At 37.7% G+C, this 22033-nt stretch overlaps 2 protein-coding genes across 3 annotated transcripts in view; both read right to left on the bottom strand.

The window, feature by feature from the left end:
• The window catches only part of MYBL1 (MYB proto-oncogene like 1), a 38140-nt gene extending 30646 nt beyond the window's left edge, over positions 1 to 7494 (bottom strand). For both annotated transcript variants that reach the window (XM_005689031.3, XM_005689032.3), the window contains exon 1: positions 7046 to 7494. In XM_005689031.3, coding sequence (XP_005689088.1) covers positions 7046 to 7065 — 20 coding nt within the window. In that variant the 5' untranslated portion in view covers positions 7066 to 7494. The remainder of the gene's footprint in view (positions 1 to 7045) is intronic.
• Positions 15316 to 22033, bottom strand: part of VCPIP1 (valosin containing protein interacting protein 1) — a 29289-nt gene continuing 22571 nt past the window's right edge. The window contains exon 3 of the mRNA XM_013969192.2: positions 15316 to 20508. Within this exon, the coding sequence (XP_013824646.1) occupies positions 19637 to 20508 (872 nt within the window). The 3' untranslated portion in view covers positions 15316 to 19636. The remainder of the gene's footprint in view (positions 20509 to 22033) is intronic.

Below are 22033 nucleotides of genomic sequence, written 5' to 3'. Positions count from 1 at the left end.
GACACATTGGAAAAGGCTCTGATGCTGGGAGGGATTGGGGGCAGGAGGAGAAGGGGATGGCAGAGGATGAGATGGTTGGATGGCATCACTGACTCAATGGATGTGAGTCTGAGTGAACTCCGGGAGTTGGTGATGGACAGGGAGGCCTGGCGTGTTGCAATTCATGGGGTCGCAAAGAGTCAGACACGACTGAGCGACTGAACTGAACTGAGCACACAGACAAAAGATAAAGCCACGACAGCACAAAACCCTAGAAAAGAGAGCAGGTCTTAACGATAAACTGAATTAGAGAATTCTGAGTAGTCAGTGGACTGAACCAAGATATGAACATCTGAGAATAACATGAGCTAATATTTATTTAACCTTTCTGAGTAACAGACATTGTGGAAAATGAAGGCCTAGATTTAATATATACTGTTTACAGAGCCTTTGCAGGAACTTCTAATTTCCTTGATTTGTCAATTACATCTGACCAAAAATTATTCTTATCTGACCAAACAAGACACTAAAATCCCCCACCCAACTAGCTATGACACCTAACTGCTTCTCTAGTTCAATGCACTTCAGTATTCCAATGTTTTCTCCCCTAAAGCCAATGTCTATTTAACAATCTGCCAGTCCTACATTTTCATATATGATTGTTTCGATAAACTATGCTGAAAATAAAAGCACAGGCTTAATTAAAGAAATACCTGTTATTTGCAGCCATCTTCAGCTATCAGAAATATCACCTGATTAACGATGATTAAATTGTTAAGTTGGAGATGGTTCAGGATGCAATGACTTCATAAATTTCTAAGGCGGCTATTAAACCTGATAAAGCACCATACTAAGCTTACTGTCCACTATATACACTCATGGCATCTATGCTTCCCATCCAAACAACTCAGGAGTGCAAAGACCATGTCTAATACGTTCACCTCTCTGCACCAAGTCCAAGACTTGACCATTCAAATGATTGTAAAATTACTGAATAATTACTTATGCTTTTACCTCCTCCAACTATTTTGTATTCCAAAATTACCTCACTCTTTCCCAGCCCAATCAAAACTTCCACCTTCCTCAGTATAAATGATCTCAAATTGATATGGGAGAAAAAAAAGAAAACTTTTTTGTTAAACAAATTAAAATACCTCTAAGAGGAGGTGAAAAATACTCCCATAAAAAGAACTTTCAAAATCCAAATGCACCGCCAAGTGGTAGAATTTTAAGAAGCATAAACCTGCTGAATCAAATGTAAAGAAAATATTCAGTACAGAAGGTGTTCTTTGAGGTATCTACCAATACAGCCTAACCTTTCCTACAACTGTCCCCCGCAACATTAACACTTCCAGCCTTCCCAAACAGCCCTCAGTTATGGTTTTTACGGGTTCCCTCTTTTATTCCCTTTTCTCAGACCCCAACAGCTTCCCCAACAGCATATTTTAAAATTATGCTTTAAAAATTAGGTTATTTGAAAATAACTTTAAAAAGGACTCATTCATATAAACTTTAATTATTCACAAAAATACCTACATTAATCTGTACAAAATTCACCATAAGGTTCTTATCAAAACATTTTCAAGATATGCGTCCAAAAATGTTGTTTTGGTCAAAAGACTAGTTTCCAAGGAATGATCTTCCTGAAAACGTGTTCATTTTAACTTTCAAAATCTGCCTTGTTTTTTAACCACATACTTGATTTGTGAGAAATTTCTATTTCTACAAGAGGTTTCATTATCTGTTTTGCAAAAGCATGGCCATCATGTTCAGGAAGCTGGGTTTTTTGAGTGGTTGAGTGTGAGGGAGGATTAAAGCAGAATTCTTAGAATCCATCTCTCTACCACTGGGGCTTTCCTAGAATCTATCTACCTAACTACTTCTTGGTGCAAGCATTAAGTTATTATTTCTGTATTATTTATGTAATTGTTAAAAGGATGATAAAACTTTCAAGTAAGCGTGACAAAAAAGATTCTAGAAAATTATCACTAGTTACTCCTTGGAAGGAAAGTTATGGCCAACCTAGACAGCATATTAAAAAGCAGAGACATTACTTTGTCAACAAAGGTCTGTCTAATCAAGGCTATGATTTTTCCAGTGGTCATGTATAGATGTGAGAGTTGGTCTATAAAGAAAGGTGAGCGCTGAAGAATTGATGGTTTTGAACTGTTAAGAGAAGACTCTCAAGGTCCCTTGGACTGCAAGGAGATCCTACCAGTCCATCCTAAAGGAGATCAGTCCTGGGTGTTCGCTCATTGGAAGGACTGATGTTGAGGATGAAACTCTAATACTTTGGCCACCGCATGCGAAGAGCTGACTCATTTGAAAAGACCCTGATGCTGGGAAAGATTGAGGGCAGGAGGAGAAGGGAACGAGAGAGGATGAGATGGTTGGATGGCATCACCAACTCGATGGACATGGGTTTGGGTGGACTCTGGGAGTTGGTGATGGACAGGGAGGTCTGGCGTGCTGCGGTTCATGGGATCGCAAAGAGTCAGACACGACTGAGTGAAATGAACTGAACTGAACAACAGAAAGATGCCTAAGGACGTCTACGCTTTGCAAAGAAAACTGAGAAGGGATAAAACCCCACAAATAACCTCACCAATATTCTATTTTTACCACTTAACAGTGAAAATTTTCACTGCTTAACAATGGTTGAAGTGAACTGAAGTGAAACGCGATCAGTTGTATCCGACTCTTTGTGACCCCATGGACTATACACTTGCTGGAATTCTCCAGGCCAGAATACTGGAGTGGGTAGCCTTTCCCTTCTCCAGGGCATATTCCCAACCCAGGGATTGAACCCAGGTTCATTGCAGGCGGATTCTTTACCAACTGAGCTATCAGGGAACCCTTAATAATGGTTAGACACCATCAAAACATTAGATACCACCAAAACAAATCATATTTCATTTGCTTTATTTCTCTTTTTATTTCATTTTTTAGTATTTCTGTATTGTAGCAATCAATGTTAGCAATATCTAATAGCTAAATAAAGTCAACTTTCTACTACCTATAAATAGGTAAACCATTTCTAAGCCTAGAGTGACTAATCTAGAAGAGAGTAAAAACAGGTGAAATTATTTCTCCAGTCACAAGGCAAAAAATAGAAGAGGAATTTGGTCTCTGAACCTCTCTCCAGGAACTGGTTTCCAGAATTATTCTGCCAGTTTTATTTTTTAAGTCAAAGAAAATATTTATTCTGTAACTGTCTAATATATAACCTAAGTACTATGTTCAAAAACTTTTGTAGATTATGAACAAAGTGATTAGGGTAATCATGAAACAGCAAAAGGAAGCACACACACAAAAATATTATGACTCACTAGACCAGGAAAATTGTTTAAAAGTAATTCCACACCGGGGTTAAGCTAATAGGATGTGATACTCATAACTTTCCCTGTGAAATAATACACAAACTATTCACACTTGGCAATATCAAGATAAAACATTCAAGAGAAGTTCAATTTTAAAGGACATCAATTATTCTACCTGAAAAGATTAAAATGAGGTGTGCCAAAGGAAGAATTTGAAATTGTTTAAAATTTACTTTATTTGAATAGAAACTACAGATTTGAAATTAGAGAATTATCAGAAGTTCTATAAAATTTTTTCTAGCAAAACCACTTCAACTTGACAGTATTTTAAATTAAACTGCATCAAGCCTAAATATTTTTATCATAATCAAAAATATATCTTTATTATACTGTCTTAACAGGATAACTGCATTTGCATATTTTTAAGTTCAATCAAATTCAAGGCATGAAAATTTACCAGCTTGATTTAGTAAAGTAAAATCAGGCCACCCAGTGGTTAACATGATGTACTGCACACATGAATACCTTTTCAAATCTGGACTGCAACCTAGCATTATTATAGTAAGACAAATTGGATTTCATCTGACCATGAATAGCAATAATGAAATATATACTGAAAGGAGTTCTACCTAGCAATCGCAAACAAAAACAATGCGAGAACATTTCTATTTTATTCCATTAGTGTGTGTATATTTTTAAATGAGGAAAGATGATTACAAAGTGTTCAAAATAGGAAATATATTAAAAGACTTATAGACCACAAAATCCAAACCTTTATTAAGAGACAAAAAACTGGGATATAGAGTTTACTTGCTTTCTCCAAATAATATTGCTAATTACAAAGCTGATTAAACATATCAGTTCTCACATTCCAGTATTCTTTCACCCACGACACCCATCTCACTGGAAGCAACACAGTAAAATTGCTTCCTATGCACACACATACCCCATGGAAAAACATCTTCTAATTCAAGAGTTGGCTTTTGTCTTTCCAGTTTACTGTAGTTGCCAGTCATCTCAAGGGTAAATACCTGAATCTGTTACTACTTAAATACATCTTCTAGCTTCTAAATGACATTTTTTTAAGCTAATTTTTAAGAGTGGAACTGGCTTTTAAAATCTAAAATTACTTACTTAATACATAAGTATGGTTAAAAATCAAGTACACATTAATAACATATATACCAATTTTAGTACTGCCTGTAAATTATGTCATTAAAACCCCCAATGGGACCTAAAACTATTTAAAGTCACAACACTAAATAAACTTTTTCCTCTATGTAAATCCAGACCAGAGATACTACAGCTATCTTAAACAATGATCAAAAGAGCTAATATCCTTCAGCTGTTTCTCCCTGAGATAACAGTTTTTTACTTTTTTTTTCAGATCATACAGGAAAGGTTATTACAGGATTTATGCCTGTAGTCTTATGCAAAACTTTTATACAGCAAAGTATAGTTTTCAATCAAACAGTTCAATGGTTGTATAGTGGAGACTTCAAAGTGACTGACTCATGTCCTTTCTCATTCAACTATAAATTAGATTCATAGTTAAAGGCATGAGACTATGCTGAATAAAGATTATTTATCCTTCAAAACATTTCACATTCTATTTTATCTAGGGCAAATAAGTCATATTTACATATACAAGAAATAGAATTTATAGAACAAAACACATTCAACGATGAAGACCCTAAGAAATACACCATTCGGAGATGATAGTTTCTCACATCTACCCGTATATTCACATAGGGAGTGTAGCTTCACTACATTTAATTACTCCAGACTTATGACTCTTTCAATCATTCTATAATACATTTCAATTAATTTATACAGCTGACAGGAATAAAAGTCAATAGTACAATTAATATTTAGATCTCAAAGCTCACAATATTGTCAATAAAACAAAATAACTTACACCAGCAAATTAATCATGAAATCACTTTCTTCTTAGCCTACTATTATGAAGCATACACAAATTATAGACAAAAAACTAACTGAAGAAGGCAGGGTCTGACATTCAAGCATCCATATCTAACCATAACTAACTGCTGATGACAGCATTAGCCAAGAAACTGTTTCAAATAAGATTAACATCAATACCGACAAGTAGATAATGCCACACACTGAATACAAACAAACTCCTGTTACTGCGTTGACAATATTCATTTGTCACCTTGCTTAAAGAAGGTATGTTTAAAAATTCAAAAGAAAAGGCCTAAATCAATACCTCAGTAATTATAGTTACAGGAGCTTTTAGTATCTATCTTTTCTGAAGACTGAAAAGTCAGTCAGGTCCTTGATGTTCTAGAGCAGTAATTCTCACCTGGGTGGTTTTGCCCTTCAACAGACATTTGGTGGTAATGTCTGAAGACATTTTTTGATTGTCACACCTGGGGAAGTGAAGTGTTACTGACATCCATGGGACAGAGGCCAGGGATGCTGCTAGACATTCTACAAAGCGCAGGACAGCACTCCCCACTGCCCCCACCACTGCCTTCCCAATACAGAGAATTATCTGATCCCAAATATCAACAGTGCCTAAGCTGAAAATCCTCTTCAAGAGAAGTGTGTGTGTATTTGTTGCACTTCAAAAGTTTGATCTATTCTGTAGTTGGTACAAAATAATAATCTAATACGGACTTAAATACATTCTATGCTGATTTCTGTAAAAATACCTTACAGATAGCAGATCCTTAATAAATGAATAGAGCAACAAACACTATGGTGTGACTGTTGACAATTTTTAACAGATATCAGCAATGAATGAAGTTACTACTAAATTTCAACTTGGGAAAAACACCTCTAGTTGAGACTTTGAAGTTGTGGATCCAGATAAACAAAACCATTTGGAAACGCTGTCAAACAACGTTTCATATTTATTGAATAATACTGACAACTAAAAGACACCCTAGTGTTTTTTGTCATATGAGTGATTCCTACACACTCAGTTTAGGAGTGGCTACTAGAGTGACCTTTAAATAAAACCGAAATGCATAAATTCATCCTAGCAAGTTTTCCAAAACCACCACCACCAAAGAAATGCCCTACCTCTATGCAACCCTCAGGTACAGAGTCCAACGGACACACAAAATATTAACTGAATCAAATACATTGTTTTATTTTAAGATCAAGTTACTGGTGTTAACAGTGTGACATCTTCCCAGTAGAAGGAAACTGCGACTATGGGAATGGTAATCACAGTAGACATCAAAAAAGTACTCTCTCCTCAGCTACTCCTCAGAGGACTTCCACACCTTTCAAGATAGCAGAGGGGTCCCCAACCCAGGTGCATCACAGAGCCCCTGTTTGTAACTGGCTCAGGAATTCAGAGAGAAAGAGGCCCTAGGAACAGCATTTTCAGGCCGTCCCGGCAGGACACCACCACCTTCCGGTGCGGAGCGTATTCCCTGAAAGCGCACCGACTTACCTGCCAACAAATCCCTAGAAGTGGCTGTGGGACAGTGGGGAGCTGGACAAATGCTGTGGGGAGAATCGACTCCAAGGAGCCGCCTGGGCATCTGTTACTCACTTTCTGAGTCCGAAATGCCCTGGTCCCCAACTCTCCACACGTCACGGCTGCGCTCTGGCCAGCGGGCCGAGGCGGCTGTAGCGCAGCGGGAAGGAAAACTTCTGCCCTGGCCTCGGAGGGCCCAGGTAGGCGCGGGGGGGATCTCAGCGGGAAAGGAAAGGGAATCTGAACAGAGGCTGTGCCCACAGGCCTGGGCGAAAGGGATGTCACCCACCTGCGCGACCTCTTCGCCATCCTTCAAGTACCGCATAGGCGCGGGCTGGGCGGGGACGCGGGTCAGCCTCCTCCAGCCTCGGGCGAATGCTCCTTCTCTCCGACCCTCCCCCGCCGCTTCCCTAGCTCCCGCTCCGAGGCCGACCGAGTGCGGAACGCAGGTCCCCGGCAGGGCAGGACGGAGGGACGGAGGGGCGGACCGCGACCCGCCCCCGGCCCGCAGCGCTGCTTCTTAGCCCCGGCCCGGCCCGTTCAGGGATGCCCCCAACATGTCAGCAGGCGCGCTCCCGCCCTCTCTTGGCCCCTCCCGCCGCCTCTTAGCCTCCTCGCCTTGGTCCCAGCGCGGCTCTGCCGCGGGCGCCGACCCCCGCCCTCTCCCCGCAGCGGGCAGCTCTGCAGGGCTCGTAGCCTCCTGCAGGGTTTTGTCCGCACCGCCGAATCTCGCGCCCAGCCTCCCTCAAGAGCCGCCGTTTGAATCTGCGCACGCGGCCCCGAACCTCATTGGCTGTGGCGGCCGCACGCGGGGGGACGAGGGCGGGGCGGGGAGAGCGCGCGCGACTGAGGGCGGGGCTGGGGAGCTGGAAGCCGGGACTGGAACTCGCGGGAGTCCGGGAAGGAGCTGGGAGCCAGTGGGTGTGGCCGTAGGCCCGGCTCAAAGGTCTTGCTGTGACAGGACCCGGAGCGCGCCGAGCGCCGCACCCGAGGGGGCGGGGCGCTAAGGGCCGCGCGGGGCCTGCTGGGAAAGTGAGTTCCAGGCTCTCCGAGAGGCGTGTCCGGAAGCGGCGGCGAGAGTCCAAGTTTCTCCTGGAGCGTGGACGGTGTCTCTAGGGGTTGAGCAGTCCGGTTCACCGCAACCTTCTCTCGTCCAAAGCTCCTCAGTTCTCAGAGGCATCCCTCCTCACTAGTTAGGAGGCTCAGTCTTTGGATTTGAGACAAACCTAACCATAAAATTTGCGCGGCCGTTACTGTTTAAGCAAAAATGCGAGGGTTTTTTTTGGCCAGACATCATAACTACTAATCTAGCGAAGACTGTAGCGGGAAGGAGCAGGAGTGTGACAGGTGAAAAAGTTTTTAGTTGGACACATGGAACGGGAAAGGGAAATAATTCGGGTCTGCGGCTGGCCTTCAAAGTACTTTAATCTCCTCTCCGACTCTTCGGGAAATAACTGCTGTGCTCGATGAAGGAGCCCTGGTCCAGAAGGAGAATGCAGGAAGACAGGAGCGGACTGGGAATTTCGCCCAGATAAATGAGTAGTCAACGGCAGAAGGTGACCTTCTCTCGCAAGAGAGACGAGAGGAAGTGGGGAACCGCACTGCAGGACCTTCTAGCAGTTACAACTACTCTAGAGGTTTCAAGTCTAATACCTACGAAATGCTCAGTTCAAGCAGCATGAAAGTAGATTACAGTAACGATTAGAAATGGTAAAGGATGCAAATTTGCAAGGTAACATGCTCTACTGCATAGAGCACGAAACCACATGTTAATATTGTAACAGACTTATATTTTGCTATTTTGAAAATTTACGCATCAGTTTTTGCAAATCAGAGATGCAGGTGCAAATGTGTACTAAGAAGAGCTTGCTTGCACTACTTTCAAAACTTAAAACACCTGCCTTTTTATAGTTCCTTTTTCTCAAGGTATGGATTCTGGTAAGGTAAAACAGTCTTTCAAATCATTCCTTACTATGTCGCTAGTTCACTTAAAAAAGAAAACCTAATTTAGAAAGTAATGTCTTTTGAAAACAATGTTTTCTTTACTCCTGGGCCATGCATTACTCCGCTTATTTACATCCTAACAAGAAGCAGAGTTTCTGCTATATTTTAGGCTGTAGTTGGTTTTATACAGAATACTATTTTAGAGCTTGAAGAGAGTTATTTTAGATTTTGACAGCAAAGCGAATTCTTTTCATGTTAGAGATAGAGAAAAATATAATTCCTCAGAAAGATAACATTGCACATTCATTTAAATTAGTTACAAAAAAACAAAATGTGGGCTTCAAGTGGTTCACAGTTGTTTGAGTACACATACTCAAAGATACCATAACCTGTGACTTGGTTTTTTTTTTTATCAAAACATATCTTTAATAAATAAATTTTACTTCTCAAAACTCAATAATGAGAAAAGCAATAAAAAATGGGAAGTTAGGGCAGACACTTCACCAAAAAAGATATACAAATGGCAAATAAGTAGCATGGAGAGGTGCTCCACATCATTAATCATTAGAGAAATGCAAAGTAAAAGCTCAGGAGGTACCACTGAAAAGCTTTTAGAATAGGAGGGAGAATACTGTACTAGTGTTGGTGGAAATGAAGAGGCTGAGCAAATATTAACTTTCATACATTGCTGATAGGAACGCAAATGAAACAGCCACTTTGGAAAACAGATGTTTACAGTGGCTTTATTTGTAATCACCAAAAGCTGAAAACACAAGGAACATTGTCACACATGTACTCCTCAGCATCCCAGGAGTTCGTTTTAAATAGTCTGTAAATGCTTCCCAAGTCTTTCCACAGAAATACAGGGGAAAATACCAAAGGGGGCAAAGGGTGGGGACAAGTGCTGGAAATTTCCTTGAAAACTGTCTTAGTTTTAAAAACTCATTTGTGACTATAAAAATGAGTTTAACTTGTGAAAGTAAAAATGAGTGATTTACTTTCTCACTCCAAATCTTTAAATAAATCGCCTCATTATTACTAACAGTAAATAAATGAGCAGAAGGTACACCATGCTTATCTTTCACATGACTGTACCAGCTTCTTATCCTAGAAAGGCCAAGTACCCCAAAGATTTGCCAGTGTTAGTGTGAAAAGCTTATGCTATAGTACCTAATACACTGTAGTTTCAGTAGAGCTGTATCAACCATTTCCATGATTAGATTTTTGTCTAACTATTGTTAGATTGTCCAGCCCTTGGAATAGTGATGCACTCAGATGCGCAATATAACTGCAAAATGAATGGAAAAATATAAATAAGTACATAAGTAAATATGCTTACCAGAATGCAAAATGTACAAATTAAACCAGATTTGAAATACCATTTTATGACTACTAAGGTAGCAAAATTTTTCTAAATCCTGCCAACAAAGTTTGAATAATTCTTTGATGTATTAAAACTGGTATAATCCTTTTGGAAAGCAATACAGAGCAAAACCCATAAATGTGCGCACAGCCTTTGACAAAAACTTAGCTTTAGAAATATAATTCAATACAAGCAAAAAAGATGGGCTTCAATGCTAATAGTAGTATATTCCATTAGAACCCCAGTTTGGAAGCATTCACATTTTTAGACTAGTTTAATGATTGTCGGCAGGAAAAAAAAAAATTGTATAGCCAGTAAAAAATAGTGTAATATTAAGGCAGTGCCATTAAACGGCTACTACACTACTAGGCCCTCCTTGGTGCTTCACACGCATTAGTCTTAGGTAACATCCACAACTGCTATAATCATAACAGCTCTGAGGAGAAGGGGACGACAGAGGATGAGATGGCTGGATGGCATCACGGACTCAATGGACGCGAGTCTGAGTGAACTCTGGGAGCTGGTGATGGACAGGGAGGCCTGGCGTGCTGTGACTCATGGGGTCACAGGCTGAGCGACTGAACTGAACTGAACTGAACTGATGAGAGAGTTACTGTTATTTTCATCCACTTTATAGATAAGGAAAATTGGGTACCAAAAGGTTAATTTGTCCAGGGGCATAACTTGACAGAACCAAGATTTAAATTAGAGCCCAAACTCTAAATCACTCTACTACCTTAATATCTATGGACATTCAACTATCCATATAGTGTAGGTGTAGAGACAGTGTGATATAGTGCAAAGAAATAGCAGCAGAACTGTATAATTAGTATGACGTCATTTACATAAACAAAAACTCAGGGGAGTGTATATGTGAAGATGTGTCTAATAGTCTGGAAGGCAATCTGTGCAGCTCTGTGGAAATCAAACTGTTGAACAGTGTTTTATTTTGCAGAGAGGAATGAAACAGGAACAGAAGAGGCTTTAACTTTTTACCACATGTACTTCTGTATGATTTGACTTTGTTTTTAATCATAAATTCCATGTTTCTTTTTTAATTAAAAAAAATTAGTTTATGATAAACTCTAAAAATTGCTGAAAATCCTAGAAAGAAATAGAACAAATATGGTATATAAAACTTGTCCCAGTATTGATAATGCTAAATAAGCAAGCTTTGGCAGAATAATGAAACCATATATTATGTATTTAATATGAAAACCAAATCAGGTTTAGAACTCTATTTTGAGGGAACTTCCCTGGTGGTCCAGTGGCTAAGTCTATGTATTCCCAATGCAGGGGCCTAGGTTTGATCCCTGCTCAGGGAATTAGATCCCACATGCCCCAACTAAGAAGCCATGTACAGCAACTTAAGACCTGGTGCAACCAAATAAATATTTTTGAAAATAAATCTGTCTTTAATATGTACATGTATTCTGTACAACGTCTATCTCCCCACTTTATATTTACATTACAAATCTCTACTGTACATTTAGGGTGCTATTTTAAATTTAATGGAAGTTACAAATAGAAACCATACTAACATAAGCAGCTAGAGAATTCTTAGTTTGGCTTTGAAAGGCAAAAAATAAGGGTGGTTGAACTGCAAGAAAGAAATACTATAAGAAAAAAAATATTTTAAAGTATCCCAGTTTCAACTCTGTATTCCTTGCTTCTATCCTTTTCTGGTAGATAGAATAATGCACCCCCTACCCCCTGAAGAATTGATGCTTTTGGACTGTTGTGTTGGAGAAGACTCTTGAGAGTCCCTTGGACTGCAAGGAAATCCAACCAGTCCATCCTAAAGGAGATCAGTCCTGGGTGTTCATTGAAACGACTGATGTTGAAGCTGAAACTCCCAACACTTTGGCCACCTGATGCAAAGAGCTGACTCATTTGAAAAGACCCTGATGCTGGGAAAGATTGAGGGCAGGAGGAGCAGGGGACAACAGAGAATGAGATGGTTGGATGGCATCACCAACTCAATGGACATGGGTTTGGGTGGACTCTGGGAGTTGGTGATGGACAGGAAGGCCTGGTGTGTGGTTCATGGAGTCGCAAAGAGTCAGACACGACTGAGCGACTGAACTGAACCCCTCAAATATGTCCACTTCCTAACTCCCAGAACCTGTGAGCATATTACCTTAATGGCAAAAGAGCCTTTGCAGATATAATTAAAGATCTTGACAGAGTTTGGAATATCTACATGGACCTAGTGTAATCACAAATGTCTTTTTAAGAGTGGAGGATGTAAGCAGAAGAATCTGAGAAATTGAAGATGTTACACTGTTAGCTTTAAAAATGAAGAAAAGGGTCATGAGCCCAGGAATACAAACAGCTTCTAGGAAGTAGAAAGTCAGGGAAACGGATTCTCCTTGAGGCTCTGGAAAGGAACACAGGCCTGCTAACACCCTGATCTTAGTCCAGGGACATGCTGTCTGTACCTCTGATCTCCAGAACCTTAAAATAATGTTTGTATTGTTTTAAGCCACTAAATTTGTAGTGATTTGTTACAGCAGCAGTAATACAATAAGAGAAATAGGAAACTACCTGCTCTGAAATTTTCAACATTTTTGACCTGGCACAATAAAAATGGTGCTTTCTCTTCAAAGTAATCTTTCACAGTATGTAAATTTTAGCCCTTACAGCAAATGAGCCTACTAGCTGAGGATTTTAAGCGAAAGTTAGGAATCCAAGATAAGGGAGAGGGTACTTCCCAAAGGGAAGTGAATTTAGAAAATTTTGGGAAATCTGTAGTGATTGAAGGTCATTACTGCCATTCAGACTGCCAGGCCTAGAAACAGAAAAATGAGAGTGAACAATGAAAAATTATGTTGAGTTCCGGTCAATTTCAAACAGGCAGTTAAGTGAAAAACCTGATAATTATTTAAGCCTGGAACCAACTCCTTTTTACTTATAAACACAAGTATTCAAAGTATCGGAGGATTTTGCACACTTTTAAAATACACCGACTATATCCAGAAGCACAACTACTATGTAAACCAGGGCAAGAATGTATTTTACTTTATTCAGACTTAAGAGTTACTTGCCTATTTTAGAAAATCAACCAATGAAGCTATTAAGACACTCGAGATTTTAAGACATTAATACAGCCCACCGATCTCTATTTGCAGCTATTGTCTACATATATATCAGTTGGATTAGTTGTGCTTCAGAGAGGTTTTATTATAAATCTCTTCTGTTTCTCATAGGTAGAGCATTCAACTGGCTTTTTAAATTATCTGAATTTTATTTCAGTAGGATATAAGGATTAGAATATATTATCATAAAACGGGGATACTGGCTCCAGGAGGGTTGAAAATATTGATCTAAATATTATCTGAAATCCATCCATATTCCTTTTGTATCTGCAGTATTTTGTTCTTTCCTTTCAGTCAAACATTTTGTGGCAGGGAGGGAAGCTCCTATTTCTTAAAAGGTGTCTCGACTACCCAATTAGTCTTAAGTCTTTTCACAATCTAACCTTTACCACCATCACACCATTGAAATTGTGGCTGTAAAAGTCACCAACCCCTATTAAAAACAATGGACACTTGAAGAAAGGAATCTGTTTCGTCTGAACTTTCTATAGGATTTGACATCATTACTCCCTTTTGCTTGAAACTTTGGAAAGGATGGGCTCATACCCGTGTCATTTGTGTCATCAGCATATGCCGTCAGCGAGTGAGACCACGATGACACAGTCACCAGAACAAGACAGTAACAACTGTTAACAGGTTGTAGTAGAAATGGAGGTCTTCAGAGGCTCCATGACTCGCCTTAGGTCAGAATGTGTTAGTCACAGAGCACAGACTGTCAGTTCAGATTTCCAATGTTGTGTGTGGTCATAAAGCTCTTGCCTAAAAACTGAAACACATAACCATTCAGTTTTTAGCTCATTTATTATATACCACAAATAAAGCAAAGTTTAACATAATGTTATGCCCTGAAAGTGAATTTACTCAGTCGTGTCCGACTCTTTTGTGACCCCATGGACTGTAGCCTACCAGGCTCTGCTGTCCATGGCATTTTCCAGGCAAGAGTACTGGGGTGGGTTGCCATTTCCTTCTCCAGATCTTCCCACCCCAGAGTTCAAACTCGGGTATCCCGAATTGCAGGCAGACTCTTTACTCTCTGAGCCACCAGGGAAGCCCTAGGTGTATTTATCCCATCTAAATGGCAACTGAGCTCGAGTTACATTGATGAGTAAATTACAGTAATAGCAAACATTTTACAGTTTACTATATATCAGTGAAAATCACTCAGTCGTGCCCAACTCTGCAACCCCATGGACTATACAGTCCTTGGAATTCTCTAGGCCAGAATACTGAAGTGGGTAGCCGTTTCCTTCTCCAGGGGATCTTCCCAACCCAGGGATCAAACCCAGGTCTCCCACATTGCAGGCAGACTCTTTACCAGCTGAGCCACCAGGGAAGCCCTTACTATGTCAAGCACTGTTCTAATCATCTGGTGTGTGTTCACTGGTTTTTATCCTCACAAAAACGCCAGGAGCAGATTATCCTCCTCCCAGAGATGAAACTGAAGCACAAGGGTCACGTAGAGTTGCCAGGGCTCAGATCTATAAGGCTATTCACTGACTACTAAGTTAAACAATCTAACAAAATGGACATTAAGCATATACTTTAAAATTTAAAATATCAGCTGTGTTGATTGTTAAGCTATACAACACAAAAACAAGTTCTCTTTATTAGAATGTCTTTAACAAATGTGATTTGTTAAATCATGTGATTCAGTAAGCATCACATGACCCAATTATGTAATATGTCTAAGGAAACAGCATCACATGACCCAATTATGTAATATGTCTAAGGAAACTTTGCTTGCTCTTTTCTAATTGGATCCATTTCATTTGCACTGAAATCTACATTAAGGGGAGAAATCACTGTCCCTATATGATATTCCACTGAAGGAAGTTTTTTAAAAAAAAAAACTTTATTATACTAAGAATTCCTTTATAAAACTAAACTATATTTTCATGCATTTTAATAATTAGGTATGATTCCAGGAAACTAAAGAATAAAAAATTATTTTAAAAAGTTAATATGGAGAAGTTGAGGGGGAAATCAGTATGTATTAACTTATAGTTTTATTACTGATATAAAATTTTCAAATACTATACAGTGAGGTGTGTTGTAGAACTCTATATAGATATCATACACTATTACCAATTATTACTCAAGTATAATATATACAGCAATCACAAAATCAGAAAATAATGGATAACAGCCAGTGCCTTAGGGATGGTAGAACATCTATACTATTTTATTCAGCAGTTAAAGCACTTGCTACTTAATTTTTTCTAAATATTTACACTATTACACTTATTTTTACATATTCTAAATAACATTTCCCTCCAAAAAGCAGATCCTCCAGCTCTTGGCACTAATTCTCAAAGTCAAATGAACCTAAAAATACTGACAACCTTTTCAGGCTTTTATTGCTCTACCACAGGCATAAAAGCTCAGGAAGGGACTTGTGCATTCTAAAGAAAAGTATGCAATACCTTAAAATTTCAAATACTAAGTAATTGATACTCACAAGCACATAACATCAACTAAAACTTTTTACTAGTTTTCCTTTTCTTTTACAAGAGAATAATCATTGTATTAATATTATACTACAAAAGCATGTAGATTCCATAATTTAAAAAAATTAAATGTCAGATATACAAGTAATGGCATTTTCTCCAATAATTCACAATTTTTACAATTTCTGCTATTTTGGAACAAATGTTAAGTATCATTAAATATGAATTGAAACACTTAGCATCTCAAAGAATTATTAAGAATGGCAGAACTTACAATTAACTATAAATCTTACATTGGTAATATAGCTCCCCTTTTGTTAAGTAAACATTCTACTGTGGTGTTTTCAAGTGAATACTTCTGGTTTGAAAAATTATAATGTGAAGAGCCTGAGGTTATGCAATTTTGTTAAATTACATGATAACCTTGACATGTAGGATATATCTATACCCCAGCCTAGAGTATGTATCTGTTACTCTTATAAAAGGTGATTTTAAAGTCATATTAAATGATGAATGGAGTTTAATTCAGTTCTGCAAAAGCTTTTATGAAAATCTTAATATGGAAACTTTGTTCTGAGAACCATGAATCTTAAAATTCTCTGGTATTTTATGTATGGACCAATTAAAATTCTTGTTGAAAAATAAAAACAAAATGGTACTGATATTCTGAAATAAACGTTTTATATTGTCACTGTATTGACCAAAGCTTAATTAAAGACAGAAATTACAAGTTTATTTCATACCTAAAGGTTAGTTATTAGTGAGGTCTAAATTTTTTAGAGAAATGTTCACTAGCAGCCAGTTAGTAGTTAACTACATAAAATAATACTGTTATAAATTCTGCATTTAATAGCTAACAAGTGATGTCAGTACAATTCTCAAAAACCTGTCATTAGTAGTGAGTTGCTAGCAAGTGATCTTCCCTGAGGTAAGAGATCATATGCAAAAGTTTGCTAATTTCCAATAAAGTTAGATTCTTAAAAATAATGGCAATGAGGACCTGTGTGGCTAGGAACCATAGATGCATTTCAGATTGACATCTTAATTGCAAGTAGTAGACTTGATTGCAAAAAACCAAACTAAAACTCATCAGAAGATTTAAAGCAAATTTCACAGTCAATAGCACTTGCTAAATGTCTCAGGTCTTTAGCTTAACTTTTCCAATAAAATACCTGAAATACAGTGAAAGGAGGGGAAATGGGCCTTACACTTGCTCTTTAGTTCCTGAGTAACCCTTCCCTGGGTGTTCATTATATTCTAGCTCGTATTTGACAGTGTTGTTTTCTTCAATTTCAACCAGTTTCTCACACCAGTATTCTAGAGACACATCATCTTCAACTTTACCTGGACTGCAGGTCATCAATTCAATCTTGGTATGACTAACTACGCTTCAACTTTCAGTTAAACACTGCAAATGTAATTTAACTATAGGATTGAATTAGTTATTATGTTTCATGGAGAGCTAAGAAAATATTTTAACTAATTTATGATCCCCAGTTTAGACTCAAAGTTGTGACAATCACAAAAGGTAGTTCTAAAAATCATTTCTGTAATTTATGTATTTGATGATGGTAACCATATGGAAGGACAAATAATGAGTCTAGAAATTAAAGAAATTCTAAGACTTTTTTGTGAAGATGATTCCTGGCCCACTTCTCAAATCCATTAATTCCTGCAACCATATTTCAGTTGATTTAAAATAATGTCAAGAAACCTGACCATTCTCAGCATCAAGCCTTTTATTCTTTATCAAGGGAGAACCCAAACTATTATTAAAATATTCACACCTAAACCAGCTTCTAAACAGCACTGCCGTAGCAAGAGAGAGTAACACTGTTGTCAGAGATTGAGCCTGCCTTCTACTGTCCACAGGTGCATTCTAACTTGATAAAGGGAGATTTAATAGGGAGATAAAATGTGTAGCTGATGTTTTTACTTTATGCTATTAAATGTATTTGTCAGTTATCAAATATACTGAGCCACAGGTGAAGAAAATATTTGTTAAAGAAAAGGTGATTATATCGTTTACCTGGAAGCAATGCATTTGTTTGTGAAACAGTTTTCCTGTATTTAAACTAAAAAAAAAAAAAAAGGAGTGGGTTGTTCAGTGGCTGAAAAGGCCAAAAATAATTATAGTGGTTAGTGATATCTGTAATTTTTAAATTTAATATAGAGAAGTCACCTGCATTAACTAAATGGGAAATACTATTTGGGAGCCACAGTTCTTTATGTAAAACTAATATACAATATAAAAGTTCTAAAATTTCCTTCTATTTATAGACATAGAGAAAGGTATTTGAAAGTAAATTTAGAAGAATGGAGATAAAATTTGATTTTAAAGAGGTGATAATGTGATAAAACCCAAATGTGTATCTTGCTCAGATATCACCTGCAAAACGTCTATAGTTTCCATTCTTTCCCTATTCAAAACAGAGTAGTTCGTTTAATAAGTGGATTCAGGCAGAGACATTTTCATAGAAAGAAACCAAAACCTCCCTTATTTGGAAACACAAGTACTGTCTATATTCCTTATGAGTCAATTGGCTGAGATTTTTAAACACCCGATAATACACTTTCTGATGTACATTTTCTTAAAATGCAAACGGTCCTGCATCTATCACACGAGCAAACAGAGAGAGCCAGGCTTTGAATGCTCTAGATAACAGATTGTATTAACATACATTTTGTCTTTCATCCATTCAAATTCAACTTAATTTCAGTGAACAGAGGAAAAAGATGTATTAACATGTACATTTCAGAATACAGATTTGCAGAATAGGATAAAATAGTGCGATGCCAATCTCAGGATAAACATTCTTTAAGGAGTAAACATGAAAGCTGCTTCTTGAGGAAACAGGCACTAAAGGTTTGATGAATACACTATTTAAGCAAATGCCCAGTTGATCAGGGTATGATGCAGTCAAGTTTGCATCCAAATCCAAGTGAAGCTAACAAATGAAGAAAATCTAATGGATTCTAAGAAAAAAAAAAAGGTAACATTTTTGGTTCAGAGGGGCTCAAAGACATGTAGCATATACAAGCTTAAATACCATTGATCAAAATTGTAGAACAATGTAACCCATTCATAAAGATAAATTCTTATTTATAAATTCTCTGTGAATCTGACAAACTCCGAAAATTAGAGATTAACTACTGCTACCATTATTTTTTTAATTATTTTTCTACCACACTTTGCAATCAACTTTTCTGCAAGATTCAAGAACAAAAATTTGGTGGTACTCGACCAGGCCAGGATTCAAATAATGGTAACATATTATCAACACCAGAGCACACAATTGGCTGTGCTGGCTCAGACAGCAACATTACTGAATCACATTGACTTTATCATTCTAGAATAGATACTTTCCCCCAAGCTTGCTCAAATCAGCAAAATGTTATATATCATTACACTACATTCTCAAGATATTTTCCAAAATGTTATATATCATTACACTACATTCTCAAGATATTTTCACGAAGAATACATATCTCTATGAATGTGTTTACGTTCACAGAAATGTCAGGATCCCAGTGTCTAACATATCCTTTATGAATTTCAAGATACAATTTAGTTCAGATAACTTTCAAATTTACATAAGTCTTTTGACACGCTAGTAAGTATGTGGAATGGTTATCCTGATGACATCAACATTAGCAAAATCTTATCTTCCCCCAGTTCTAGCCTTTTCAGAAATCAAACAGATATAGCAAGAGAATCTTCATGTTTGCAACATTAAGACTTTCATGGAATTAAAATTACAAAGAACTTCCAATGAACCACATATATGGAAGTAACTCATTTTAGCAGATCTAATAACTATTTTACAGGAATTCAGAGCCAGCCTGGGCAGCAGTATATTAAAAGCTATTGCCAATCACACACTTGCTATCATGCACTGAATAACAAGATATAATCTTTGAATTATATACGTACAAGATTTTTTAATGACTAATCAAGTTATGTGGCCCAGCCAACAAATATTACATATTCACAATAAACATTCTGCCTTTATTAGCCTCTAATTAAATCAAGAGTGATCCATTGGCTCAGTTGTGTTTGTCATCTCAGCATCTTGACTATCCATCTCTTCGGGCTCCTCCACGGAACTTCCCTTTTGTGCTTCTGACCTTTCAGCAAATGCTGCTTCCAGTGCCTCTGCCACACAGCCGTCGGCTGTTTCTATATTCAAATTTTCAGTGTCACCAGTTGGAGAAAAAGATTCAGGTAAGCCAGTCTGAAGACTACCAGACTTCACAGAAGAACTCACAGCTTCCACTTTCTTTTGAGGAGGATCAGATGGTGACTGCTCTGTACTCTGATCCCGCAAGTGCTTGTCCATTGACGCCTGAATAGAAGACACCATTTCCTGCAATTTTTTCCGCTGGGCCTCAACCATATCAGGATCAAGCTGCCTGCTGTCTCTCATTGTAACTACTCCAGGAGCTATTCGAATAAGCTCACTGTTACTAGGAGCAGCTGTGAATACAGAAGGCTCTGTTTTAATGGAACTACTACTAAAGTCTGTCCCTGTCGTATGCTTCCTTACAACTGCAGTCTCCCTGGCTCTTGGGTCAATGTGTGGGGTACTGGATGCAGTTCCTAGAGAATGCCCTTTCCCCTGAAAGGCTGTTACATTGTGAAGTTGCTCGGATTTCTTTTTCACTACTCCACCACTACCTAGTTTTAATAACCCATGTGAGGGGCTTGATTCCCTACTTCTTGTAGTAGCCTCTGCTCGAACCTGACTTACAGCCTCTTTAACTAAATCTTCAACATCGGGACCGATGGGAAAATGTCCTGCAGCGTCCACACACAACTCCAGTCTATCTTCAGAAGCATTGTAGACAAAGGTTTTGCCAGGCAGATGTGGGAAAGTACAATGCTTGCCATCAGCCATACCTTAAGAAAGGAAAAAGAATTTAACACATTAAAATCTTACTTTAAAGGTGGAGTAAAGACAATTATAATTGAAAGAGTAAACCTCCAATAATAATTTACAGGTAACAGCTTTCAAAACAAAATTAATTAGCAAATAATTTATTATACTTATTAACAGAATTTAATATATTACAAAAAAAAAAGAAATACCACCATAAACCTTAAAGTAGTTCCCCAGAGGGTCTGAAATATATATATCATTAACCTATTACAAAGTTAGGAAAGTTAGTCTTAAAACAAACAGCTGAGTTTAATTAAAAAAACACTAGCACTAGTGTTAGTAAAGCATTTGCTTAAAGTAAAGCAATAAGAAAATGGACTTTCATTTAATAAAATTCAAATTATAAACCTTAAAAATTCCTATAAGGGCAAAGTGTTACATACACATGTTGCATAATACAGAATTAAAAATCATAATAATTCTATTAAATTACAGAATACCAGAATAAGAAGTTTCCTCTGTGTGTATATATGTATTTTTCACAAATATAAAAAGTATAACTTTCAAAGTAAGATATTCCATAATTAAAGTAGTCGATGTGGGGGCACATTTAGGAAAGTTAACATTAAGGCATAAGTATAATTGCAAAGACTTAAGTATAACTGCAAGAACTGACATCTGGTCACAATAAATTAATAATATCTTCTTCAACTCCTCTGAAATAGCTGTATTTCATGTTACAACTCTTATTCTCCTCTGGCAGATGAGAACCACCAAAGTAAGAGTGAGCTGTTGATGCACCTCAAATGGCCCAGTGTGATACGCTTTCTCACAGTCAGCTGATGCAGCGGTACAGGGTAAGGACTTTAAAGCAGGCTTCCCTTCATTTTCCAGCTGAAGAGTTTTGTCTCACTAAGTGGTATTTCAAATGTTTACACTTTTCCCAGCCTGGGCATAAAAAAGCTGCATATGTGTTTTAAGCTATCCAATATCTTTTTACATGTTAAGTTTGTATACTGTAAGTATACTCCAAATATGCAAAAATCAGGGTTTTCAAATTTTATGAAACCATAGATTTTTCTATGTTTAAAAAAATGAAATAGAGAATTTATAATAATATATGGGTATGTTTATAGCAAAATATAAAGCCAAAAGCAAACTAGTTTAAAATGAAGGAGACTGTTAGCAAGTACTACGGAAATTCAGAGAGGGGAAGGATGAGTGATATCTGGAATGCTTTGTGGGCATTAGGTAGTCTTAGAAGTATTAAGAATAGTTTCTTCCTTTCTGAAAAAAGCTACAGAATGAGAGTAAGTTCAAATTAACATTCATTTTGGTGGTAAGTTAAAGATCCAACGAGAATTTCCTCTTAGCAACAACATTACCTCTTAACAACATTTTTGGCAGAGAGAACTGACAAAAATAGATGGACAAACTTTAAAATCAGAGATGTCTAAATCGTACCTTTCAGAGTACAACCCTGAATTCAGTTTTACCTTCTACCAATCCCCTACCTCAGAGAGCTGTAAACCATGGCCTAGGAAA

Source organism: Capra hircus, chromosome 14 (genome assembly GCF_001704415.2).
Source record: "Capra hircus breed San Clemente chromosome 14, ASM170441v1, whole genome shotgun sequence".
In the NCBI taxonomy this organism is placed as follows: Eukaryota; Metazoa; Chordata; class Mammalia; order Artiodactyla; family Bovidae; genus Capra; species Capra hircus.
The sequence above is the reverse complement of the archived record's forward strand: the minus strand, read 5'-3'. Positions and strand labels throughout refer to the sequence as shown.